This window comes from Hyla sarda, chromosome 6, assembly GCF_029499605.1.
Source record: "Hyla sarda isolate aHylSar1 chromosome 6, aHylSar1.hap1, whole genome shotgun sequence".
Taxonomy (NCBI): Eukaryota; Metazoa; Chordata; class Amphibia; order Anura; family Hylidae; genus Hyla; species Hyla sarda.
Genome location: NC_079194.1, coordinates 240123362 through 240145962, shown reverse-complemented (window position 1 = coordinate 240145962; position 22601 = coordinate 240123362). Strand labels below are relative to the sequence as shown.

General features: G+C 45.4%; 1 protein-coding gene across 1 annotated transcript in view; it reads left to right on the top strand.

Annotated features, from left to right (window-relative positions):
* The window catches only part of LOC130276848 (fatty acid desaturase 2-like), a 35502-nt gene extending 15706 nt beyond the window's left edge, over positions 1-19796 (top strand). The window contains exons 4-13 of the mRNA XM_056526781.1: positions 1296-1493; positions 1605-1706; positions 2524-2649; positions 2765-2825; positions 11321-11397; positions 13018-13115; positions 15886-15982; positions 16090-16169; positions 17393-17518; positions 19373-19796. Of these exons, the coding sequence (XP_056382756.1) occupies positions 1296-1493; positions 1605-1706; positions 2524-2649; positions 2765-2825; positions 11321-11397; positions 13018-13115; positions 15886-15982; positions 16090-16169; positions 17393-17518; positions 19373-19424 (1017 nt within the window). The 3' untranslated portion in view covers positions 19425-19796. The remainder of the gene's footprint in view (positions 1-1295; positions 1494-1604; positions 1707-2523; positions 2650-2764; positions 2826-11320; positions 11398-13017; positions 13116-15885; positions 15983-16089; positions 16170-17392; positions 17519-19372) is intronic.
* Positions 19797-22601: the final 2805 nt, after the last annotated feature.

Here is a 22601-nt window from a genome sequence, read left to right as displayed (position 1 = left end):
TACTGTGGAATAATATCTGTTGTGGAAAAAAAAAAAACACAACGAAACCTACACTCCACTCTTAGTAAATCAGGGCTGGTATGTTTGTGATGAACATTACCTATAATGAGTTTATAAATCTAGATATAGTATCTAGAAATGAAGAAATAACTCAACATTAAGACTTCAATGGGAGGTTGAATTGCATATCAAGGGTAACAAAGAGTAGATGGAAAAGCTTGTCGCACAGTTGGGTAATGTAATCTCATTTCTCCATTATTGATGGGCTGATATTGTTATAGGACAAATAAACGGCACTCAGGACTCCTCCATTATTAATAATATTCTTAGGCTGCTTTCTTCTCTGACCACTGCGGTAATACAATGCTTTGCTGCCAATATGTGGTCATTATTTAGCTTATTCTTGTTAGTGGGTTCCCATATCTTCATGAGCAACGTTATACGACGCACCATTTCCATATCATCTATGGTACTTTTCCATTTTTTAGTTATTGTTATTAAGTAATAAGGTATTAAGGAACTATTCATTTTATTCTTGGTCAGACAAACAGTAGCAGTCAAATGTGCAACCAGATGCATTGGTGTTTATAGAATGGCCAATAGTATAGATCAAAATTGGCCAACCCAATTTGTTGGTGCTTTTGGCTCCAAGGACCTAGAGCTTGTTTCCTGTCCAGTCCCTTAATATTTTCTTGGGCTAGGTCTCCACTTCCTTATTTGCTAACAATGCAGTTCTTTGCTTTGGTATTATACTTATTTTTTTGAGTACCCAAATGCATCAGGAGCCAATGAGCAATTTAAGATTGTGGCACCATGGTGGCTTATTTATGCTTCCTTGACCAATAGACCTATGGTTGCAAATCCTATATATGGCATGCTTTTTGTTTGGGTATCCTGGTTTCTACCCAAACCCTAAACATGCAATATACTGATAGGTGTAACAAACACAAAGATGTGGGGAACTACCAGTTCCAAAATGGACAAAAATAGCAGGAGGTGCGTTGTGGATCAGCAAGGACAAAGGATATTCCCCCATACAGCGGTGCTCTATCCCGAAGACCAGGAACTTAGCTTGACAGCACAAAAGGAAGAAAGAGATGGCACTTCGCACGTGGCACGTGCGAAGTGCCATCTCTTTCTTCCTTTTGTGCTGTCATACTGACAGGTGTATTGATGTTTTATGAAATTGATCCTTATTTGTGAGCAAGATTGTCTAGTTGGATTTGAAGATGGTGGTTACATATGCTGAGATACGTAGTACATTTCAGTCAATCATCATTTTTCCTTCGGTACAGGCTCAGCAAGCGGAAGATTTCCGTGAACTGCGTAAAACAGCAGAAGAAATGAATCTTTTTCAAGCCAGTAAGGTATTTTTTGGCCTATACCTTGCACACATTCTGGTCTTGGAGCTTCTTGCATTTGCTACCCTTCACTACCTTGGTACAGGGTGGATACCAACTTTTATGGTCATTGCTCTGCTTACAATTTCTCAGGTGAGTTATTCAAAGAAACATATAGCATACTTCTCTAAAGTGTAAAGTAGCACATGTACAATTGTCAAGGAGCTTATTGCTTTAGATTATAGTATATCTAATTTCCCACAGGCCCAGGCTGGATGGCTACAGCATGATTTTGGACACCTTTCCGTCTTTAAGAAATCAAAATGGAACCACACTGCCCACAAGTTTGTCATTGGTCATCTGAAGGTGATGTCATACTAGGGATAATCACTTTTTGTATATGAACTGCTAGAACCCACATTTAGTGTATATAGAAACTCTTGAAATGGCTATACATGTTACATGGGGTTTCCAGTTTAGAAAAGCCACTTTTTTTTATTAGGGTATGTTCGCACTGAAGAATTGGAGAGGAATTTATTCAAGTAATTCTGCCTTCTTTTTCTGCTCTAAATTATCCAACAATGAAAGTTCCATTGACCTATCCAAAGGATAGGGAATAAGATGTCTGATCACGGGGTCCCGCCACTGGGGACCCTCGTGATCTCCCTGCTGCACCCGGCGTTATTTTCGAGCATCGGGTGCAGCGCCGGAGGCTCGTGACATCATGGCCACTCCCCGCTCGTGACGTCATGACCATGTGCAATCCTGCATGAATTCCGCGGAAATTCTGTGCACATTTCGTGCAAGGGAGAAAACGGCAAAAAAACAAGATTTTCCTGACCAAACTTATTCCTCTTCAATTCATCTCTGATTACTCAGTGTGAACATATCCTTAGAAGGCAAGTGTGTGTGTGTGTGGGGGGGGGGGGGGGGGGTCAGGTCCTAGCTTTTGAAACCTCATATCTTGGCCAAAGTGAATCACCATTATAAAGAGTATCCTGTCCTTTCATTCAACCTATTGACTTAAATTGGATATCGCAGGGTATTTTATTGACAAAAACCATAGCGTGAAAGGTAAAGAGCTTTGGTCTTAGTGACTTTAATATAGGGAATTATAGGAGTGACAACTTTGAACTGAGCCTTGATGTAGCTCCCCATCTTATATGGGTTCATCTGCCTACAGGGAGCCTCAGCGAACTGGTGGAACCATCGCCATTTTCAGCATCATGCTAAACCTAACATCTTTACCAAGGATCCAGATGTCAACATGGTACACATTTTCGTGCTTGGGGACACACAGCCAGTGGAGGTATGAGCATTCTAAAGAATTAAATTAGTTATATTTCACAGAAAGCAGCAGCCACTCATCTACTCTAATCTACTCCCCTGCAGATTTGCTATAACTCTATTCCACTTTTTTACAGTACGGCAAGAAGAAGATAAAGTATCTGCCCTATAATCACCAACATCAGTACTTCTTTCTAAGTGAGTAATTGGATTTCTAATGGGATAACCGGTTTATGTAGGAGTGCAGGTAAAAATACACAAGTCTTACAGAGAGAGCAATATATCTTTATTTTATGCCCTGCCTTATGTGTTCCACCCATTCATTTGGAGAATAAGCTGACCCTTGGAATCTCAAGGTCTGGTAAAAACAATTTAAAGATGCAATTATTATCTCTTATATAATGTGGCATAGGCTGCTATTATAAAATAATAATACTGTTTACAATTTCTTCTATGCTTTGTGTTACCCATTTTAGCATTTGTGGAATGTATGAGATTTTAGCCATGCTTATTGCACACAGAATCACAGAAATGATTTCCTAATGCTGCCTACATTTCCCATGAATCCTCTGGCTTTGCAGAGAGTGGGTGTGGAGCCTGGTGGTCGCTTGGTCATCTAATTACCTGGCTAGACTCCAGCAGCTGAGACTCATAGTTGGAGCTGAGTGGCGAGGTGAGGCGTCTGTGAGCTGCTTGGAGACATCTGTAGTTCACAGGAAGTCAGCTGACACAGAACTGACCACTTCCTCTGACACATTTGGCATTGTTATTTTTTATGGGTCAGGCTGGTTGTCACATGACTATGTTGCTGGAATGAAACAAATGGCACTGTAGGACTAGTCATGCTGAGTGTGCATGATATGGGCAAAAAAAGACTGCTTCTTTAATTGTTCATATATGTCCTGTAATGTTATACGTAGAGTTTTCCTGTGGAAGCAGGAGAGAAGATCCTCGTAGCGGCGCTCACTCGGTGGTTGCTGGCAGTAACCGGGAGAGGTATGTATAGCCTCGTTCGGCAAGAAGCGAAGCGGACAAGTAAAAAATAATAAACCAAAGATTTTATTAGAGGGACCACGCGTTACGAGGGGAAAGACCCCCTCTTCATCAGGTCCAATGATCTAAAAGTGCTATACAACCTCAATATATATGGAAAAAGCCTGCAAATCGCGGGCTGGTAAAAAAAACCTGGATATATAAATCCAGAGAAAATGTACCAACATAGAATCTCTTATACAAAACAATCTCTATGTTGGTACATTTTCTCTGGATTTATATATCCAGGTTTTTTTACCAGCCCGCGATTCGCGGGCTTTTTCCATATATATTGAGGTTGTATAGTACTTTTAGATCATTGGACCTGATGAAGAGGGGGTCTTGCTGTCACGATGCCGGCTGGCAGGAGGTGGATCCTCTGTGCCAGAGAGGGATTGGCGTGGACCGTGCTAGTGGACCGGTTCTAAGTCACTACTGGTGTTCACCAGAGCCCGCCGCAAAGCGGGATGGACTTGCTGCGGCGGTAGTGACCAGGTCGTATCCACTAGCAACGGCTCAACCTCTCTGACTGCTGAAGATAGGCGCGGTACAAGGGAGTAGACAGAAGCAAGGTCGGACGTAGCAGAAGGTCGGGGCAGGCAGCAAGGATCGTAGTCAGGGGCAACGGCAGGAGGTCTGGAACACAGGCTAGGAACACACAAGGGAACGCTTTCACTGGCACAATGGCAACAAGATCCGGCGAGGGAGTGCAGGGGAAGTGAGGTATACATAGGGAGTGCACAGGTGAACACACTGATTAGAACCACTGCGCCAATCAGCGGCGCAGTGGCCCTTTAAATCGCAGAGACCCGGCGCGCGCGCGCGCCCTAGGGAGCGGGGCCGCGCGCGCCGGGACAGGACCGACGGAGAGCGAGTCAGGTACGGGAGCCGGGGTGCGCATCGCGAGCGGGCGCCACCCGCATCGCGAATCGCATCCCGGCTGGAGGCGGTATCGCAGCGCACCCGGTCAGTGGATCTGACCGGGGCGCTGCGGGAGCGAGAGTGTAGCGAGCGCTCCGGGGAGGAGCGGGGACCCGGAGCGCTCGGCGTAACAGTACCCCCCCCCCTTGGGTCTCCCCCTCTTCTTGGAGCCTGAGAACCTGAGGACCAGACTTTTATCTAAGATATTGTCCTCAGGTTCCCAGGATCTCTCTTCAGGACCACAGCCCTCCCAGTCAACCAAAAAGAAGGTTTTTCCTCTGACCTTTTTGGAGGCCAGTATCTCCTTTACAGGAAAGATGTCTGAAGAACCGGAGACAGGAGTGGGAGAGATAAGTTTAGGAGAGAAACGGTTGATGATGAGTGGTTTAAGAAGAGAAACGTGAAAGGCATTAGGAATACGAAGAGAAGGAGGGAGAAGAAGTTTATAAGAGACAGGATTAATTTGGCACAAAATTTTGAAAGGACCAAGATAGCGTGGTCCCAATTTGTAGCTGGGAACACGGAAGCGGACATATTTAGCGGAGAGCCATACCTTGTCTCCGGGAGAAAAAATGGGGGGAGCTCTTCTTTTCTTATCAGCAAACTTCTTCATGCGTGATGAAGCCTGTAAGAGAGAATTTTGGGTCTCTTTCCATATGGTGGAAAGATCACGAGTTATTTCATCCACAGCGGGCAAACCAGAGGGCAAGGGAGTAGGGAGGGGGGGAAGAGGGTGACGGCCGTACACCACGAAAAATGGGGATTTGGAAGAAGATTCAGAAACTCTGAAGTTATACGAGAATTCGGCCCATGGTAGAAGATCTGCCCAGTCATCCTGGCGGGAGGAAACAAAATGCCGTAAATAATCACCCAGGACCTGGTTAATTCTTTCTACTTGCCCATTGGATTGAGGATGATAAGCAGAAGAAAAGTTTAATTTAATCTTGAGTTGTTTACAGAGAGCCCTCCAGAATTTTGACACGAATTGGACGCCTCTATCCGAGACGATCTGCGTGGGCAACCCGTGAAGACGAAAAATGTGTACAAAAAATTGTTTTGCCAACTGAGGCGCAGAAGGAAGACCAGGAAGAGGGATGAAATGTGCCATCTTGGAGAATCGATCAACGACCACCCAAACAACAGTGTTGCCACGGGATGAGGGTAAGTCTGTAATAAAGTCCATACCAATCAGAGACCAAGGTTGTTCGGGAACAGGCAGAGGATGAAGAAGACCAGCGGGCTTCTGGCGAGGAGTCTTATCCCGGGCACAGACAGTGCAGGCCCGCACAAAATCAACAACATCCGTCTCCAGAGTCGGCCACCAATAGAAACGAGAGATGAGTTGCACGGATTTCTTGATGCCCGCATGGCCTGCGAGATGGGAGGAGTGACCCCATTTGAGGATTCCGAGGCGTTGGCGTGGAGTGACGAAGGTCTTCCCTGGAGGAGTTTGCCTGATGGAGGCTGGAGAAGTGGAGATCAGGCAGTCAGGAGGAATGATGTGTTGCGGAGAGAGCTCTACTTCCGAGGCATCCGAGGAACGAGAGAGAGCATCGTCCCTGATGTTCTTATCGGCAGGCCGAAAGTGAATTTCAAAATTAAATCGGGCAAAGAACAGAGACCACCTGGCCTGGCGAGGATTCAGCCGTTGGGCAGACTGGAGATAGGAGAGATTTTTGTGATCGGTGTAAATAATAACTGGAAATCTTGATCCCTCCAGCAGATGCCTCCATTCCTCAAGTGCTAATTTAATGGCTAGTAGCTCTCGATCCCCGATGGAGTAGTTCCTCTCCGCCGGAGAGAAGGTCCTAGAAAAAAAACCACAAGTAACAGCATGCTCGGAAGAATTTTTTTGTAGAAGGACCGCTCCCGCTCCTACTGAGGAGGCATCTACCTCCAATAGGAAGGGTTTAGATGGGTCAGGTCTGGAGAGCACGGGAGCAGAAGAAAAGGCAGACTTGAGCTGTTTAAAGGCGTCTTCCGCTTGAGGAGGCCATGACTTAGGATTGGCATTCTTTTTGGTTAAAGCCACGATAGGAGCCACAATGGTGGAAAAATGTGGAATAAATTGTCTGTAATAATTGGCGAACCCCAAAAAACGTTGGATAGCACGGAGTCCGAAGGGGCGTGGCCAATCTAAGACGGCAGAGAGTTTGTCTGGATCCATTTGTAGTCCCTGGCCAGAGACCAAGTATCCTAGGAAAGGAAGAGATTGACATTCAAACAGACATTTCTCCATCTTGGCATAAAGTTGATTGTCACGAAGTCTCTGAAGAACCATGCGGACATGCTGGCGGTGTTCTTCTAGGTTGGCAGAAAAAATCAGGATATCGTCCAGATACACAACAACACAGGAATATAAGAGAAAAATTTCATTAACAAAGTCTTGGAAGACGGCAGGGGCGTTGCACAGGCCAAAGGGCATGACCAGATACTCAAAGTGTCCATCTCTAGTGTTAAATGCCGTTTTCCATTCATCCCCCTCTCTGATGCGGATGAGATTATAAGCACCTCTTAAGTCCAGTTTGGTAAAGATGTGGGCACCTTGGAGGCGATCAAAGAGTTCAGAGATAAGAGGTAGAGGGTAGCGGTTCTTTACCGTGATTTTGTTAAGACCGCGGTAGTCAATGCAAGGGCGTAGGGAGCCATCTTTTTTGGACACAAAGAAAAATCCGGCTCCGGCAGGAGAGGAGGATTTGCGGATAAAGCCCTTTTTTAAATTTTCCTGGATGTACTCAGACATAGCAAGAGTCTCTGGGGCGGACAGAGGATAAATTCTGCCCCGGGGTGGAGTAGTGCCCGGGAGGAGGTCAATAGGACAGTCATAAGGCCTGTGAGGAGGAAGAGTCTCAGCTTGTTTTTTGCAAAACACATCAGCAAAGTCCATATAGACCTTAGGGAGACCGGTTACAGGGGGAACCACAGGATCACGGCAGGGAGTACTGGTAACCGGTTTAAGGCAGTCCTTGAAACAAGAGGTACCCCAACTCTTGATCTCCCCTGTGGACCAATCCAGGGTTGGGGAATGGTGTTGAAGCCAGGGTAGTCCAAGGAGAATTTCGGAAGTGCAATTGGAGAGGACCAAAAACTCAATTCTTTCGTGATGAGGTCCGATGCACATTAGGAGGGGTTCCGTGCGGTAACGCACGGCACAGTCCAATCTTTCATTGTTAACGCAATTGATGTAAAGAGGTCTGGCGAGACTGGTCACTGGGATGTTGAACCTGTTGATGAGAGAGGCCAAAATAAAGTTTCCTGCAGATCCGGAATCCAAGAAGGCCTTAGTGGAGAAGGAGAAGGTAGAGGCAGATATCCGCACAGGCACAGTAAGACGTGGAGAAGCAGAGTTGACATCAAGGACTGTTTCACCTTTGTGCGGAGTCAGCGTACGTCTTTCCAGGCGGGGAGGACGGATAGGACAATTCTTCAGGAAGTGTTCGGTACCGGCACAGTACAGGCAGAGATTCTCCATGCGGCGTCGTGTCCTCTCTTGAGGTGTCAGGCGAGACCGGTCAACTTGCATAGCCTCCACGGCGGGAGGCACAGGAACGGATTGCAGAGGACCAGAGGAGAGAGGAGCCGGGGAGAAAAAACGCCTCGTGCGAACAAAGTCCATATCCTGGCGGAGCTCCTGACGCCTTTCGGAAAAACGCATGTCAATGCGAGTGGCTAGATGAATGAGTTCATGTAGGTTAGCAGGAATTTCTCGTGCGGCCAGAACATCTTTAATGTTGCTGGATAGGCCTTTTTTAAAGGTCGCGCAGATGGCCTCATTATTCCAGGAAAGTTCTGAAGCAAGAGTACGGAATTGCACGGCGTACTCGCCAACGGAAGAATTACCCTGGACCAGGTTCAGCAGGGCAGTCTCAGCAGAAGAGGCTCAGGCAGGTTCCTCAAAGACACTTCGAATTTCCGAGAAGAAGGAGTGTACAGAGGCAGTGACGGGGTCATTGCGGTCCCAGAGCGGTGTGGCCCATGACAGAGCTTTTCCAGACAGAAGGCTGACTACGAAAGCCACCTTAGACCTTTCAGTAGGAAACTGGTCCGACATCATCTCCAAGTGCAGGGAACATTGTGAAAGAAAGCCACGGCAAAACTTAGAGTCCCCATCAAATTTATCCGGCAAGGATAGTCGTAGGCCTGAGGCGGCCACTCGCTGCGGAGGAGGTGCAGGAGCTGGCGGAGGAGATGATTGCTGAAGCTGAGGTAGTAGCTGCTGTAGCATCACGGTCAGTTGAGACAGCTGGTGGCCTTGTTGCGCTATCTGTTGTGACTGCTGGGCGACCACCGTGGTGAGGTCGGCGACAACTGGCAGAGGAACTTCAGCGGGATCCATGGCCGGATCTACTGTCACGATGCCGGCTGGCAGGAGGTGGATCCTCTGTGCCAGAGAGGGATTGGCGTGGACCGTGCTAGTGGACCGGTTCTAAGTCACTACTGGTGTTCACCAGAGCCCGCCGCAAAGCGGGATGGACTTGCTGCGGCGGTAGTGACCAGGTCGTATCCACTAGCAACGGCTCAACCTCTCTGACTGCTGAAGATAGGCGCGGTACAAGGGAGTAGACAGAAGCAAGGTCGGACGTAGCAGAAGGTCGGGGCAGGCAGCAAGGATCGTAGTCAGGGGCAACGGCAGGAGGTCTGGAACACAGGCTAGGAACACACAAGGGAACGCTTTCACTGGCACAATGGCAACAAGATCCGGCGAGGGAGTGCAGGGGAAGTGAGGTATACATAGGGAGCCGGGGTGAGGTACGGGAGCCGGGGTGCGCATCGCGAGCGGGCGCCACCCGCATCGCGAATCGCATCCCGGCTGGAGGCGGTATCGCAGCGCACCCGGTCAGTGGATCTGACCGGGGCGCTGCGGGAGCGAGAGTGTAGCGAGCGCTCCGGGGAGGAGCGGGGACCCGGAGCGCTCGGCGTAACACTTGCCCTTCGTAACACGTAGTCCCTCTAATAAAATCTTTGGTTTATTATTTTTTACTTGACCGCTCCGCTTCTTGCCGACCGAGGCTATACATACCTCTCCCGGTTACTGCCAGCAACCACCGAGTGAGCGCCGCTACGAGGATCTTCTCTCCTGCTTCCATGGGAAAACTCTACTCATCCAGCAACGGTCAGAGACAACCTCCGACACGGGATCACCTCTGGCAGCTCCCGGCATCTAACCCTGCAATTGGGTGACACACGCTACTAGGTGTTGTACTCTGCGTACAACACCATCAGGTGAGCACTGTTTCTTTTGCACTACCTACGGTATTGACTCCCATCAGAATAACGGCACAGGTTGCGCCTCCTCTCTGTCTCCCCCTCCCTTCTTTCTATTACTGTAATGTTATACACAACTCCAGCTGTAAGATACAAATGGATATATCTTTTGTAATATGTGTCACTACATATGGGGCTGATACATAATCCATTGTGAATATTAATATAATACAATGGAATAGAAGGTACTTACCGTATATACTCGAGTATAAGCCGAGTTTTTAAGCACGATTTTTCGTGCTGAAAACACCCCCCTCGGCTTATACTCGAGTGAACTCTCCACCCGCAGTGGTCTTCAACCTGCGGACCTCCAGAGGTTTCAAAACTACAACTCCCAGCAAGCCCGGGCAGCCATCAGCTGTCCGGGCTTGCTGGGAGTTGTAGTTTTGAAACCTCTGGAGGTACGCAGGTTGAAGACCACTGCGGCATCCGACATCATCCAGTCCCCTCTCACCCCCTTTAGTTCTGTACAGTACTCGCCTCCGCTCGGCGCTGGTCCGCTGCTGCAGGACTGTCCGGTGGGGAGGTCGTCCGGTGGGATAGTGGTTCCGGGCTGCTATCTTCACCGGGGAGGCCTCTTCTAAGCGCTTCGGGGCCGGTCCCAGAATAGTCACGTTGCCTTGACGACGACGCAGAGGTGCGTTCATTACCAACGTTCTTCTGCGTCATCGTCAAGGCAACGCCTCTATTCTGGGCCCGAAGCGCGGAGAAGAGGCGCCCCTGGTGAAGATAGCAGCCCAGAACCACTATCCCACCGGACGACCTCCCCACCGGACAGTCCTGCAGCACCGGACCAGCGCCGAGCAGAGGCGAGTACTGTACAGAACTAAAGGGGGTGAGAGGGGGCTGGATGATGTCGAAGGCCGCAGTGGTCTTCAACCTGCGGACCTCCAGAGGTTTCAAAACTACAACTCCCAGCAAGCCCGGACAGCCTATTGCTGGGAGTTGTAGTTTTGAAACCTCTGGAGGTCCGCAGGTTGAAGACCACTGAGGGCGGATAGTTCACAAGAGGATGATGACAAGAGGATGATGACAAGGGGATGATGAAGGGGGGGTGTGGGATGATGACAAGGGGATGATGAAGGGGGTGGGGATGATGACAGGGGATGATGACAAGGGCATGATGAAGGGGGGGTGTGGGATGATGACAAGGGCATGATGAAGGGGGGGTGTGGGATGATAACAAGGGGATGATGACAAGGGGATGATGACAGGGTGATGATGATGAGGGTCTGGATGATGACAGGGTGATAATGATGAGGATGTTAATGACGGGGGTCTGGATGATGACAGGGGGGGATGATGTATTTCCCACCCTAGGCTTATACTCGAGTCAATAACTTTTCCTGGGATTTTGGGGTGAAATTAGGGGCCTCGGCTTATATTCGGGTCGGCTTATACTCGAGTATATACGGTAATAAGAACAAAATGTCTTAAAATAACATTAGTAGTGATGTCTCTATTTTCTCTTGTAGTTGGCCCCCCACTTTTGATACCATTGTACTTCACAGTTCAGATTATGAAGACAATGATAATTCGCAAGGATTGGGTGGTAAGTATTTGTTTTTTTTTAGTTTGTCTACACTATGTTTTCCCCCCCACACATAACCTGTGGTTCTGCTGTTGCAAAAGTACAACTCCCATCTTGCTCTGAAATCAACAAATTGAAGGGCCACAGGTTGGAGAACACTGCCATGGAACCTCACCAACATATAAACTTTTTAAAGTAGACAAACCTGAAGAAATCATACAGAAAAAGTCCTACTGGACTGACCCCATAATTATGTATATAGTCCTACTTATCACTGTAATAAGGATAACGCTTTGCAACAATGGAACACAGAGGAAATTGGAGTCATATTCCCAGATTTTAAATCTTATACAAAAACACATATACATTGTACCAGGGGTAATTATGAGGATTCTAAATAAAACAGCAGTACAGCAGAGCACCTTATTTATCTGTCATAGGTCACTTACCCAATTGGTATCAATACAATATTATGCATATTTCACATTGAGATGCCTCAGGTTATTTATCTCAGTACAGATTTTCTTTTTTATACCATCTCATTGACCACTTAATTTGCTCACTAAAAATCCAGTATATTAAAATTACTATCATAAGGGCTTAAAGGGGTAGTCTGCTGCTCAGTGTTTGGAATAAACTGTTCCAAACGCTGGAGCCGGCAGCTCGTGATGTTATAGCCCCGCGCCTCATGCCGTCACACCCCACCCCCTCAATGCAAGTCTATGGGAGGGGGCGTGGTGGCTGTCACGCCCCCTGCCGTAGACTTGCATTGAGGGGGCGGGTGTGACGTCATGAGGGGGCAGGACTATGATGTCACAAGCTCCCGGCTCCAGTGTTTGGAACAGTTTGTTCCAAATGCTGAGCAGCGGACTACCCCTTTAAGTAGTTCCAAGCATCACTATCACATACATACTATGGCCCCAACTAAGCTTATTGTCTTTATTTCTACCTCAAACACCCTCAAGAGTTACTATATATAACAGTAAGAATAAATTACAATAAGAAAAGTAATACTTTAGTCTTATCCAACTGTTAATGCCACCGACACACGTTTTGCAGATGTGCTTTATCAAGGGGTGTTAGCTAAAAATGGCCTCAGGCCCTTTTTCTATTTATGTGTTATACCGACGGGTAGCGCTACCTTGCCTGCTTTGGCTGAATTGCCAAATTCCCAGACGGATGCCTTGAGCATGTACCAGCATCCAAGGGGTCTAACACATAAGAACGGATTAAAAGAACCTTGAGATCTTTATCAAATAACACCTCTTGTGCACGTCTCACATAAAAGTCAGATAAATAAGGTGATCTGCTGTAGTGCTCGTTTAACACCTGAATAAATGTCAAAAAGCCAAAATGATTCTTACCTGAGCATTGTACCGAGATATGGAGTTGCAATTTGTTGTATGTTATGTGCAGTTGTATGTTATGTGAATTTTATGGCCTGGGTACGGAGGAGTTTATGTTGAGTGGCTTTTGAGCATGAGCACTAATATTAACGGTTGGCCCACAGTTCTTTGCGGTTAAGGAAAGTAGATTCACATAAATAACTTTAAAAGCTGCTTTTTTCCTAGACTAACACAAGTCTATAGATATGCATAGAATTTAATGTACTCATCTTCACATATTTGACCTGTTTTGCAGGATTTGGCTTGGTCTCTTTCTTATTACATGCGTTATTTCATTACATTTGTACCTTTCTTTGGATTTTTTGGAGCCCTCGCCTTGCTCAATGCTGTCAGGTAGGCAAAATACATAGACCTGTATACATAAAACCATATCAGATTGGTAGCAGAAAAAGACCACCTGGACCATCTAGTATACTCTCATATTTTCCTTTATTTTTATCTTAGGATAGATATGTTTTTATCCCAGGAATGCTTAAAGTGTACCTGTTGTCAACAAAAACTTTTTATATAATGTAGAAAATACCATTATATGTTTATTTGTAATATGCATTTGATTAAAAAAAATTGGATATTTTTGTGTGAAAAAATGCTGTCCCTGCAGCTATTGCATGCATGTCTCCGTGAGGAGACCAAATACAGGAAGTGAAGGCGGGACAAGCAGTACTCTGTGCAGGCTCCTGGTTTGTCAATTATCCTGATGTGTGATCCAGGAGCATGTCATAGAGCCTCAGTGCACACAGTCCTGTTTGTCCTCAGTGTACAGGGCCGTGCTTGTCCTCAGTGTACAGAGCCCTGTTTGTCCTCAGTGTACAGAGCCCGGCTTGTCTTCAGTGCACAAAGCCCTGCTTGCCCTCAGTGTACAGAGCCCTACTTGTCCTTAGTGTACAGAGCCCTGCTTGTCCTCAGTGTACAGAGCCCTGCTTGTCCTCAGTGTACAGAGCCCTGCTTGTCCTCAGTGTACTGAGCCCTGCTTGTCCTTAGTGTACAGAGCCCTGCTTGTCCTCAGTGCACAGAGCCCTGCTTGTCCTCAGTGTACAGAGCCCTGCTTGTCCTCAGTGTACAGAGCCCTGCTTGTCCTCAGTGTACAGAACCCTGCTCGTCCTCAGTGTACAGAGCCCTGTTTGTCCTCAGTGTACAGGGCCCTGCTCGTCCTCAGTGTACAGAGCCCTGCTTGTCCTCAGTGTACAGAGCCCTGTTTGTCCTCAGTGTACAGGGCCGTGCTTGTCCTCAGTGTACAGAACCCTGCTCGTCCTCAGTGTACAGAGCCCTGCTTGTCCTCAGTGCACAGAGCCCTGCTTGTCCTCAGTGTACAGAGCCCTGCTTGTCCTCAGTGTACAGAGCCCTGCTTGTCCTCAGTGTACAGAGCCCTGCTTGTCCTTAGTGTACAGAGCCCTGCTTGTCCTCAGTGTACAGAGCCCTGCTTGTCCTTAGTGTACAGAGCCCTGCTTGTCCTCAGTGTACAGAGCCCTGCTTGTCCTCAGTGTACAGAGCCCAGCTTGTCCTCAGTGCACAAAGCCCTGCTTGCCCTCAGTGTACAGAGCCCTGCTTGTCCTCAGTGTACAGAGCCCTGCTTGTCCTCCGTGTACAGAGTCCTGCTTGTCCTCAGTGCACAGAGCCCTGCTTGTCCTCAGTGTACAGAGCCCTGCTTGTCCTCAGTGCACAGAGCCCTGCTTGTCCTCAGTGTACAGAGCCCTGCTTGTCCTCAGTGTACAGAGCCCTGCTTGTCCTCAGTGTACAGAGCCCAGCTTGTCCTCAGTGCACAAAGCCCTGCTTGCCCTCAGTGTACAGAGCCCTGCTTGTCCTTAGTGTACAGAGCCCTTCTTGTCCTCAGTGTACAGAGCCCTGCTTGTCCTCAGTGTACAGAGCCCTGCTTGTCCTCAGTGTACAGAGCCCTGCTTGTCCTCACTGCACAGAACCCTGCTTGTCCTCAGTGTACAGAGCCCTGCTTGTTCTCAGTGCACAGAGCCCTGCTTGTCCTCACTGCACAGGGATCACTTACATAAATTGATGAAGTATTGCAGTAGTTATACGTCTTCATACTGCTAGTTCTATTAAGCAGCTCTGCGCAATGGGGGCAGGGAGCCAGCTTGCCGCGCTCTCCTGTCTCAATATTCCCCGCTTTGCCCGCCTCTCTTATGAATATGCAAAAGTATTCACTCTCACGTCGATAGAATGTGAGAGCCTGTGCCTTCACTCTGATCTGAGCAGAGCCCTGGAGAGCAGAGCACAGGGACTGGCAAGGTCTCACGTGCTGGCATCATGAGAGTGAATAGATTTGCATATTCATAAGAGGTGCAGGCAGAGCGTGGAATATTGAGGCAGAGGAATACGGCAAGCTGGCTCCCTACCTCCGTTGCGCATAGCTCCCCAATACAACTAGAAGTATGAAGACGACCTGCAATACTTCATCAATTCATATAAGTGATCCCTCACTGTAATGCTGTTCACCCACACTATAGCCCTGTATAGTGGGATTAGTGTGGATGAACAGCCTGTCAATTTCTCTTTAAAGGGGTACTCTGGTGGAATTATTATTTTTTTTTAATCAACTGGTGCCAGAAATTTGTAAATTACTTCTATAAAAAAAATCTGCTGCTCTATACTACAGAGGAAGTTCTTTTCTTTTTTAATTACTTTTCTGTCTGACCACAGTGCTCTCTGCTGACACCTCTGTCCATGTCAGGAACTGTCCAGAGCAGGATAGGTGTGCTATGGGTATTTGCTCCTGCTCTGGACAGTTCCTGACATGGACAGAGGTGTCAGCAGAGAGCACTGTGGTCAGGCAGAAAAGAAATTCAAAAAAGAAAATAACTTTCTACGGAGCATCCAGCAGCTGATAAGTACTGGAAGGATTAAGATTTTTGAATAGAAGTAATTTGTTTAACTTTCTGGCACCAGTTGATTTAAAAAAATATTGTTTTCCACCGGAGTACCCCTTTAAAGATGAGACCAGACAGTTACAAAGATCAGCTTCTTGGTATCTATCTTATTAGTATAGGCACACTTGAACACATGAAAATAAGATTCCAACACAATTCATATTGTTTAGGTCTGTAGCGCTTTAAAAATGATAATAATGAATGTTGGTCTCAACTATTTGTAGGTTTCTTGAATCCCATTGGTTTGTCTGGGTCACACAGATGAATCACATTCCCATGGAGATCGACCATGAAAAATACAGAGATTGGCTGGGGAGTCAGGTGAGAACCAATCTCCTTTCACTGAATTAGTTTCATAGTTAATATGTATATAATATATGTATATTCCAATATCACTGTCTTCATTTATACTACATTTATAACTACAGCTGGCAGCAACATGCAACATTGAGACTTCCTTCTTCAACGATTGGTTTAGTGGACACCTCAACTTTCAGATTGAACATCAGTGAGTAGACCAAGTAGTACAAGACTATTATTTTTTTTTGTGTGTGTTATCATTTTGTTTGCCCTGTGTCCACGGCTTTCTATCTGTTGCAAAACTACAAACCCCAGCATGCTGACATAGTATGGTAGCGAGAATAAGCTAAGAGCTGTAGTTTTGCAATAGCTGGAGAGGTATAGGCAAGGGAAAACCAAATTCTAATAATAAAAACATGCGGAAAAAAAAAAAATATATATATATATATATATTATGTGATGGCTTCACAATGACAAGCAGTAAGACCATGGTGATAAGACCATTTCATCTTCTAGATCAGTGTTTCCCAACCAGGGTGCCTCCAGCTGTTGCAAAACCACAACTCCCAGCATGCCCTGACATAGTATAATATGCAGCAAGAATGAAGGGTGACCCAGCACTAACAGGACTAAGGCTGCAACTATGGCAAATGATAGTAGTGGTGGAGCGCGTCTGTAACCCTGTATAAATGTTGATACAGATGGTGCAAAGTCCAAATACAAAGGTGCAGGTATGAAATCAAGAAAGCAGGACTGCACTCACCAGGGTTCAACAAAGCTTTATTGCAGTATTCCAGGTAACAGAAGCAGACAGGTGGAGGGAGGCAGGGGACATACACCAGGACAGACTGTGTCACACCGGTAACGGCGCTTCAAGCCAGTATGATATGATAGCGGCTTGAAGAAGTGCCGTTACCGGTGTGAAACAGTCTGTCCTGGTGTATGTCCCACACCTCCCTCCACCTGTCTGCTTCTGTTACCTGGAATACTGCAATAAAGCTTCGTTGAACCCTGACATAGTATGATAGCGAGAATAAGCTAAGGGTTGCAGTTTTGCAATAGCTGGAGAGGTATAGGTAACGGAAAACCAAATTCTAATAAGAAAAACATGCAAAAAAATTATATATATATACAAGCAGTAAGACCATGGTGATAAGACCATTTCATCCTCTAGATCAGTGTTTCCCAACCAGGGTGCCTCCAGCTGTTTCAAAACTACAACCCAACCCAGCATGCTGTAAGTTGTAGTTTTGCAACAGCTGGAGGCACCCTGGTTGGGAAACACTGATCTAGATATTCATCAAAGTTCCCAATGAAATGGTAGTCATAACTATGTACTTTCTTCAGAAGTTTAGGAATTGGCCTTGAATATTGCTGTGCACTTTGTAGCTGTATATCATTTCCCCTCACGTGTTTTTCTCTTTTTTATAGTCTGTTTCCCACCATGCCTCGACACAACTATTACAAGATTGCTCCTCTTGTTCGTTCTTTGTGTAAGAAATATAATGTCAACTATGAGGAGAAGACACTATACAATGCAATGCGTGATGTTGTTGGGTAAGAGTTATTCCGGTTCACACATTTCTTGTGTTGGATGAATCTGATGATTTTGGGTGGACCAACTTCCTATCTAATGCCTATAGGGGTCTCCCGATTCTCCTCTACAGCAAATGTCAGGGGAAGGAAGGATCAAACTGTTTTTACTTGATTTAAGGGGGTTCTCCGCCCCTAAGACATGTTATCCCCTATCCAAAGGATAGGGGATAAGAGGTCTGATTGCGAGGGTCCCGCAGCTGGGATCCCCGCGATCTCTGTGCAGTGTTCATTTACAATGCTGGGTGCAGGCGGCGGTGGTTGTGACATAACGCCCACGCCCCCTCGTGATGTCATGCCACACCCCTCACTGCAAGTCTATAGGAGGGGCATGGCGGCCGACCTCTTCCCCTCCCAAAGACTTGCATTGAGGGGGCATCTCACTCCAACATTTTGTTCCGAACGTTGGGGCAGTGGAGTACTCCTTTAAGCTGCTGCCAGAGGTGTCTGACAATGACTTATTCTCTTTTTCTTTTGAGAACACATGCACTTTCAGCCAAGCCAAGCATGCATGTACATGGGATGGGAGGTCGGGAGTAATAGCTGTTGGCTGAACATGTGTATGGCCAGCTTTATAATATGGCTGTGTTCTCTTTATAATGACACTTTACAGAATTCTTCAGGACTATATGGTAAAGGGTAAAACAAAAACCATGTCTACACTGTTAATTTATTCAAGGGATATTCCAGCTAAAAATGTACAGTGGTCTCTCAAGTTACAATATTAATTGGTTCCAGGATGACCATTGTATGTTGGGACCATTGTATGGAAACCAGGTAATTGGTTCTGAAGCCACCAAAATGTCATCCAAAAATAGGAAAAAATGAGGATTAAAGAAAAATAAGTAGATAACTAATACAGAAAAAGCAAATCCTTACATATAAAAGTAAGAAAGAGCTGCTGGGAGCTGTAAATCACTGTGTATGTAGAGGAAAGGAGCTTCTTCAGGGTCCTGTACAATACACATTGGCCCTCATTTACTATTGCAAACCCGACATGTCTTGTTGGGTTGTGCGCCAGATTCTGGCGCATTGCGCCAGAAATTCTGTCTGCGCCAGAATTTTTCGCCAGAATTGAAAAAAACTCAGACTAACTCTCCATTTCGCTAGGAAAACTCCTTTAAAAGAGGATTTGGTGGATTTGAGCTGAGGAAAACCCTACAGATCAGAGCAGGTGTAAAAAAAGCAAAATGTAGGGACAGTGGAAAATGTAGGGAAACCTTAGTAAATAACGTGGAAAATAAATTGTAGGGAATTAAAACCCACAAAGAAACCTACACAACACTCTTAGTAAATAAGGGCCAATGTCCTAAAAAAGTAAAATGGAGCCGCCCTTAATTGGTGTCCAAAGGAGCAGCTAACTGTGGCATAGGGGATAAGATGTCTAGGGGTGGAATACCCCTTTAAGGGTAGAATTACACGTCATATTTTGCTACATTTTTGCGGCGATGTATTTTCCTACCCATTAAAGTGGGGATAGGGGATAAGATGTCTAGGGGCGGAGTACCCCTTTAATGTATCTTCTGGTAAAGTTTGAGTCCTATTTGGTTCATTTAAGCCATGGCTATTCAGGGCAGTACATATTAACCACATTTTAAAAGAGAAATCCACCTCCAATGTATCTGACAAGTAACATCATTGAAGGTTTGTGTGCTCCGATCCCATCAAGTCCCTAGAACATCATTGCATCCTGCCCATCACATTGCCAAGAAGATTGCCAGTGTTAAGAATATGACAACATTATCCAGTGTACAAAGGAATAGGTTTCATTTATTTTAGCCTGTTTCCATATAACACCTCATTTTTCTCTTCCTCTAGATCTCTGAAAAAGTCAGGCGAGCTATGGTTAGATGCCTACCTCCACAAGTGACTTAGTCCTGAATTCTCTCTGTCCAGGAGGATCTTTGAACTTACAATAACACAATTCATACCTATATTTGTTATATTTAGGTTTGTAATAAACTGCCTCAAATTTAAGGTAAGGGAGCTTTCTGTGTGTTTTTACCGTCTTCACTGCCAGGATGACATAATCCATTGCAGTGTGATGCCTTGCAGATCTCCCTGGCACTGATGAGGTTATGGTTGACTTTGCCTACATTTCAGCCTTAACTTTAAAGGACTCTTTCTTGATACACTAAAAAACAATATACAAAAAAAAACTCCCAAGGGTATTATGGCACCATTCCTTTTCTCCCCCGCGATGCTCAATACGTTGATTTGTAAATAAATGCCTATTGTTGAACCCTGTCAAGATTCTTCAGTCCCACCATGTAGCACAAAAAGGGGCTTGTTGTTATTTTTTTTATTAAACAAATCTCCTTAAAGAATCTAAGAAAAAAGGTTGAGGAGACGCTCTTGAAAAATGTAGGGCTTTAAGGATGTGTAATGCGGGAACAAAAGTAGTCTACAGATTGGTTACCTTGTGAACACCAATGAAAAAGAGTGACAGCAATAAATAATGAGACGTAGCATGTGGGGAAAGCAGGTGGATGTCTGGTAAAATGAAAGATAATGGACGGATGCCAAGTAAGTTGAGTAAAAGCTAGAAGCTGGAAAATGGAGAGGTGGCTTTGGGGGTAAATCAAGAGTCAACCCATAGAGATGTCCATAATTTACAGGTTCAATTTGAGGAATCGTTTAAAAGAAATATATTGTATCACTTCGTTCTATATTTACTTGTTTAGTCTTACTTTTACATCTCATATTACCTGTAGCCACAAAGGACTGTTGTGTCCTTGACAATAGTATCATAGGAAGGACTGGTTTCTTTTTACTATTTTAACCCTGCTATGTAGGTAGTGTCTATTACATGGAAACAAAGGTAGACGGAAAAATCGTTCCCCCTTGTCTAATCTTCTGTTCCTCTTGACCGAGAAACTAGGTTAAGTTCTAAAATATTAGAGAAGTATAGGTGGCCCACCTAGGCTTCCCCTCCCATACATTGAGAAATAACACATCTCTATGTAGCATCTGTAGTTGGGATTATGCTCAGGAATGGTTTGAATTATTAAAGGGGTACTCGGCTGCTCAGCATTTGGAACAAACTGTCGTCCCGCCCCCTCTCATAGACTTGCATTGAGGGCCGGGGTGTGACATCATTAGGGGGTGGGGCTATGAAGTCACAAGCTCCCGGCTCCAGCGTTCGGAACAGCTTGTTCCAAACGCTGAGCAGCGGAATACCCCTTTAAAAGGAGACCAGCACATATTTACAGTCATGGTAGTAAATGTTGGCACCCCTGAAATTTTTCTAGAAAATGAAGTATTTCTCACAGAAAAAGATTGCAGTAACACATGTTTTGCTATACACATGTTTATTCCTGTTGTGTGTATTGGAACTAAACCAAAAAAGGGAGGAAAAAAAGCAAATTGGACATAATGTCACACCAAACTCCAAAAATGGTCTGGACAAAATTGTGGACAAATAAGATTTTTTCAAGTATGTGATGCTCCTTTAAACTCACCTGGGGCAAGTAACAGGTGTGGGCAATATAAAAATCCCACCTAAAAGCTGATAAAAAGGACAGAAGTTCTATTAGTCTTTGCACTGTGTGTCTGTGTGTGCCACACTAAGCATGGACAACAGAAAGAGGAGAAGAAAACTGTCCTAGGACTTGAGAACCAAAAATGTCAACAATCTCAAGGTTACAAGTCCATCTCCAAAGATCTAGATTTGCCTTTGTCCACAGTGCCCATCATTATGAAGAAGTTTGCAACCCATGGCACTGTAGCTAATCTCCCTGGGTGCTGACGGAAGAGAAAAATTGATGAAAGGTGTCAATGCTGGATAGTCCGGATGGGGGATAAGCAGCCCCAAACAAGTTCCAAAGGTATTCAAGCTGTCCTGCAGGCTCAGGGAGCATTAGTGTCAGCGTGAACTATTTGTTGACATTTAAATGAAATGAAACGCTATAGCAGGAGACCCAGGAGGACCCCACTGTGGACACAGAGACATAAAAAAGCAAGACTCCATTTTGCCAAAAATGGGAAAACTGGGAAAACGTCTCGTGGACAGATGAGACCAAGATAGAGCTTTTTGGTAAAGCACATCATACTACTGTTTACCGAAAACGGAATGAGGCCTACAAAGAAATGTACACAGTACCTGCAGTGAAATATGGTGTAGGTTCAATGATCTTTTGGGGTTGTTTTGCTGCCTCAGGCATCATGAAATCTGAGGATTACCAACGGATTTGGGGTTGCACTGTACAGCCCAGTGTCAGAAAGCTGGGTTTGCATCTGAGATCTTGGGTCTTCCAGCAGGACAATGATCCCAAACATACGTCAAAAAGCACCCAGAAATGGATGGCAACAAAGCGCCGGAGAGTTCTGAAGTTTCCAGCAATGAGTCCAGATCTAAATCCCATTGAACACCTGTGGAGAGATCTTGAAATTGCTGTTGGGAAAAGGCGCCCTTCCAATAAGAGAGACCTGGAGCAGTATGCAAAAGAGAGGTCCAACATTTCATCTGAGAGATGTAAGAAGCTTATTGATGGTTATAGGAAGCAACTGATTTCAGTTATTTTTTCCAAATGGTGTGCAACCAAGTTAAGGGTGCCAATAATTTTGTCCAGACCATTTTTGGAGTTTGGTGACATTATGTCCAATTTGCTATTTTTTACTCCCTTTTTTGGTTTATTTCCAATACACACAAAGGGAATAAACGTTTGTATAGCAAAACATGTGTTACTGCAATCTTTTTCTGTGAGAAATACTTCATTTTCTAGAAAAATTTCAGGGGTGCCAACATTTACGGACATGATTGTATTATTAGGGGAAAATGTTCTAAAATCTCCAGACCAGCTTTGATACCAAAGTTACAATTTACCAATTTATTTCTTCACTTTCTTAATTTTAATAAATTTTTGAGGTTAGTTTCTCATGCCCTTAGGCCTAACTAAAATTACAAGTAGCTACTACCTGATTTTCTTATAATAAAATGGGCTACCAAGGGAACATAACATGTATTATCATTCCTCATCCCTGTTGTCATACTTCTGGCTTTGCCCTGTCCAATATCAGCAACATTCTGCAGTCGTTGGCTGGTGAG